Genomic DNA, 2,980 nt, shown 5'->3' with positions numbered 1-2,980 from the left:
TTTTTTTGCTTCTCACCATATTAAAGAAGTATGCCACGCCGCATAAAACTAAGTAATTATTACGTTATTTGGACCTTGTATTCAAAGTAAGATATTATATTCAAAGTCATCACCAAAGTTCAAACCCTTAAAAATATAGTTATTTAGAGTTTTCTTAATTTGTCGAAGGGGTAAGTAAAAAAAAAGTGAAGAGACTGTGCATCACGAACAAAACCTTAGTGCAATCGATGTACTAAAGTTCAATGTATTGGTAGTTCATTTATTTCATCCACCTACATATTCTAAGATAAATGAATTATTGATTTACTAAAATTATACACCGGAGATTTTTCCGTGCATCACATGCAAGCAAACATCTATAGCCCAACTCTGTCCATCACATGCAAGCATACAACTATAGCCCAACTATGTTTCAGACTTTGCTCATATGTCGAACCTGTTGAGTGTTGAGTAGCAAGCCGCATTTTTAAGAATAGAATCAAAATTCAAAATCTTAAAAAAAAACTGCAATTATTTATAAAATTTCCTAGTCAGGGCAGTGCCCGATGTGTTAATTTTATAAAATAAAAAAATGGAGGGACCACGTACCACATGCAAGCATTCATCTATAGTCCATCCATGTCACAGGCTTTTCTCTTTCGAACTTGTACATATCATACAAATATTCATGGTGTTATTGTGATTTTTTATCATTATTATTATTGTTTCTTTTTTCTAAATGACTCAGTAGCCAAATTGTCCTTGCTCAATTTCCCGGTCATCAACAACATCAGCAATAGTGAGTTTGATCTCATTGTTGGAAAAGAGATTTTCTAAATTGTATGGTCCTGCTGAGGAAGGTGGTCCACTCCATAAAGCCTCAGCTAATTGCTCATGGGTCTTCTCAGTTGGGTGGAAAGAATCCCACCAGACATACTCACCAATATTGTCACATAAATTGTACTCTCTAACTTTCTTGGTGCCCCCACAAGTGTAGATGCCCCCATATGGTCCACTTCCACAGCAGGCATTAACTCCATCCTTAAAACCTTCAATGAAAGTCAAAATTTGATTGGTTACACATTTTGGTTGATACATAGTGACAGATAGGTAAATTAAATATGGATTGCAATACATTACCATAATTAGTGGGCTTATTTATTCTATCTTCAAGCCAATAATAGAAATCAGAGTTAGAGTACATAAACCCTTTAAGGATGTGCTCGAGGCTTGTGAGAACATTCCTCAAAGCATTGTTATGTGCAAGGGCAAGAGTAGAAGCTGCTTCAAAACAACCACCCGTGCTAGCTTCCGGGTTTAGTGCTCTAAGAGCTGGCAAGCAACCCAAAGGACACAAACTTAAAAACCCGAACTTTCTAGCCCCTTTTTCATATAGAGTCTGTACAAAAAAGAATGATCAACTTGTTATATTGTTGCTCAATAAACCCCCACTAATAAGAATTGGGGTGAGGATAATCATTATATTATATGCAGTCTTATTCTTATATAATTTTTGCAAAAGACTATTTCCAAATATGAATCAAATTTTAATTACAAAAGGAACAGTTGTATCACTGTTCCAAATCGTCTTTGGATTACTTGGGCTTTATTTAATTAAGTTAATTTTGCGGCTAATTAGACTTACTTGGATTGCCTGTGTCAAGTTTCCGATCACCATCCCAACATATTGTTCAGGGTTGTAGCTTTCTTGCATTTTGGGGTTACCCAGATAACCACCCATGTAATCGTTGCTTCCTATGCTAATGAAATAAATTCCTTCCGAGATCAACTCCTTTGCAGTCTTCTCTCCAAAATTTTCTGCTAGTGATTTTCTCACTTCTTCAAAGTGCCTTAATTGTGTTTGAAGATCTATCACCTATATAAAATAGCAACTTCTTATCGAGTTAATATAAATAAGCAAATAATTGAAGTTTATGTAATGATAATTGAAGTTAATATCTGAGATTGGAGTAAATATCGAAGTTTAAGCAAATTCTAACAAGTGAGATAAATAAGCAGATAGGAAAAAGTTGATGTAATAACAATTGATTATATGAAATATCACATGCGTACGTATCCAATAAATTTATGGATTTACCAGTCCCTGATTGGTTTCAGCAAGAACACCAGCCCCCCCAGAAGCAAAGTTGACACCTTTACTATAATCAGCAAATGGTTCTAAAAATGGAGGAAGCAGTGGCAGCTTTGCATATTCAGCTGTATCAGCAAGCAATAAAAGCTTAGCACACACCAAGGACAAAGTAATTTTTTTTTTCTACCTACAAAAAAAGTATATTTTTTTTCCCAAAAAAAAAAAGTCAACAAGAACAGAACTTTTGAGTAACGAATAGTAAATTCTGAAACGCCTTAAACCTGTTTCATGCGTGGTCTCTTTGAGTTAAAGATCACTGAATTATTAGAATTTTGCATTTGAAGTCTAACATTGAAAAAAAAGAGACAGAATGTCCATTCATACCTATAAAATCTATAATGACACGGCCATCTGAGAATCTTCCTGTGGGTTCTTGTAAAAAACCATTTTGTCCATATGGTTTGTAATCTGCTTTGTTCTCGGGAATAGTATCTATGTAGTTATTGTTGCCAGAATCTACAGTGGAATCGCCAAAGATGAAAAAGGCTTTAGTTGTAGTCCTAGTCTCATTTATGAGACTCTGGGATGTGCTGAAACTCATTGAAGCAATGAATTGAATTAAGGTTATGCAAACAACAAAAAAACCCAAAGGAGAATTTGACTTTCCCATCTCGAACACTTTTCAATTAATTCACCATTCTCATGCTTCTTCTAGTGTTGGTTTTATATAGCAGTTTAAATGTTTAACCATCATGCTTACACTGGCGATGCAATCGATGTAGTGGTCCAGCAAAATGTTAATTATTCATCTAATATTCAAGCCGGGCAGGACCATCTCTGTATTAAATTTTAATACAATTATATTCACATAGACTCCAACTCGAGATCAGTAATTAAGTTAAAATAATC

At 34.6% G+C, this 2,980-nt stretch overlaps 1 protein-coding gene across 1 annotated transcript; it reads right to left on the bottom strand.

Annotated features, from left to right (window-relative positions):
* Positions 1–723: 723 nt before the first annotated feature.
* LOC133308033 (GDSL esterase/lipase 5-like) lies at positions 724–2,741 on the bottom strand. The gene is made up of 5 exons (XM_061508618.1): positions 2,456–2,741; positions 2,078–2,196; positions 1,625–1,855; positions 1,120–1,378; positions 724–1,028 (listed from the first exon to the last, which is right to left on the bottom strand). Exons 1-5 carry the CDS (start codon positions 2,739–2,741, stop codon positions 724–726), a joined length of 1,200 nt encoding a protein of 399 aa, XP_061364602.1.
* Between the last annotated feature and the right edge of the window lie 239 nt (positions 2,742–2,980).

This window comes from Gastrolobium bilobum, unplaced genomic scaffold, assembly GCF_033153095.1.
Source record: "Gastrolobium bilobum isolate Gb01-03AN ecotype WA unplaced genomic scaffold, APGP_CSIRO_Gbil_v1 utg22574, whole genome shotgun sequence".
Lineage (NCBI taxonomy): Eukaryota > Viridiplantae > Streptophyta > Magnoliopsida > Fabales > Fabaceae > Gastrolobium > Gastrolobium bilobum.
The sequence above is the reverse complement of the archived record's forward strand: the minus strand, read 5'-3'. Positions and strand labels throughout refer to the sequence as shown.